We start from the raw sequence: 1,167 nt of genomic DNA, 5'->3' as shown, positions 1-1,167 counted from the left end.
TTTAAAAAAAATTAAGGGGACTGCAGAGCTCTTGTTCCATAGTGGAAAATAGCTTGGATGAAGCATAATCTCTTGTATTTTTTTCTTACTGATTATTCACTTCCCAAAATAACCTTCTATTTAGATCCTGATTTATGCAATCATATTTTTGGACTAATTACTTGACCTCCTACCCCATTCTCTAGCTGCCCCCCAGAACAGACTCAGTTCAGCCATTCTGAGGCAGTTCATGGTAGACACCTATGGAGTTTAACCCAAATCATTATTGTTTCAAACCTACGGTGTCCTTGATAAGAACATAATGTTAATAAAGAATGGAATTCCCCTTTCAGAGCCAGTCCTCTTTTGGGACAAGGGTAGTAATTACATAACACTGTCTAAAGATGCATTTTAGTCATCTTAATATTCATTTTATTCTAGATCACAAGACATCAGCATGTCTGAGAAAGCAAGGTAATTTACTATTTCTATGTTGATGCAAAAGAAACATCTCTTTCTATAAAAGGCTAGAAAATAGGCATTCTCAGTGCTTCTTTTCTCTCTTTCTCCGTAGCAATGAAAGATGGATTTGCATACTCGCTTTTCTCCTTTAGCTAAAGGATAGGCTAGCATTTAGTTATACTGCTTATTTATCGTCTTTCTGTCCAAAGACACTCGAGGCATACTACAGACTTAAAAAACAAAAACAAATCCATGTTGGTAACTATAATAGAGGTTAGAACCTCTATGAACTACAGATCCTAAGATTCTATAGGAGAGTCCACAGCAAAACTCATGTAAGTCTGCAGCATACTTATAGCAATGGAAAACAAAATAAAAACAAACAGCAGCAGCAAAGGAGACAAAACAGCAGCATTATTCCAGAAAAAAAGCTTAAATTAAAAATGTCATAAATTTATTTTTAGAATGTATACTGTGTGTTACTAGCCCAAATGGGCTTGCAACTTCTAATGTCCTGGCCCCACTGGTGGACCTCCTGATGGCACCTGGTATTTTTGGCCACTGTGTGACAGTGTTGGACTGGATGGGCCTTTGGCCTGATCCAACATTGGCGTCTCTTATGTTCTTATGTTAACTTAGAATATACACAATTTAACATAACAATAAGATAGAGTGACAATATCAAGGTTAAAAATAATTGTTAAACATCCAGCCGCTTCCAGAAAA

The 1,167-nt window shown here is 36.3% G+C and overlaps 1 protein-coding gene across 1 annotated transcript in view; it reads left to right on the top strand.

The window, feature by feature from the left end:
- Window positions 1–597, top strand: part of LOC107112977 (disintegrin and metalloproteinase domain-containing protein 2-like) — a 42,968-nt gene extending 42,371 nt beyond the window's left edge. Inside the window, exon 17 of the mRNA XM_015414181.1 lies at window positions 554–597. Coding sequence (XP_015269667.1) covers window positions 554–597 — 44 coding nt within the window. The remainder of the gene's footprint in view (window positions 1–553) is intronic.
- The last annotated feature ends 570 nt before the right edge of the window (window positions 598–1,167 follow it).

This window comes from Gekko japonicus, unplaced genomic scaffold (genome assembly GCF_001447785.1).
Source record: "Gekko japonicus isolate JY-2015 unplaced genomic scaffold, Gekko_japonicus_V1.1 scaffold9, whole genome shotgun sequence".
Classification (NCBI taxonomy): Eukaryota; Metazoa; Chordata; class Lepidosauria; order Squamata; family Gekkonidae; genus Gekko; species Gekko japonicus.
The sequence above is the reverse complement of the archived record's forward strand: the minus strand, read 5'-3'. Positions and strand labels throughout refer to the sequence as shown.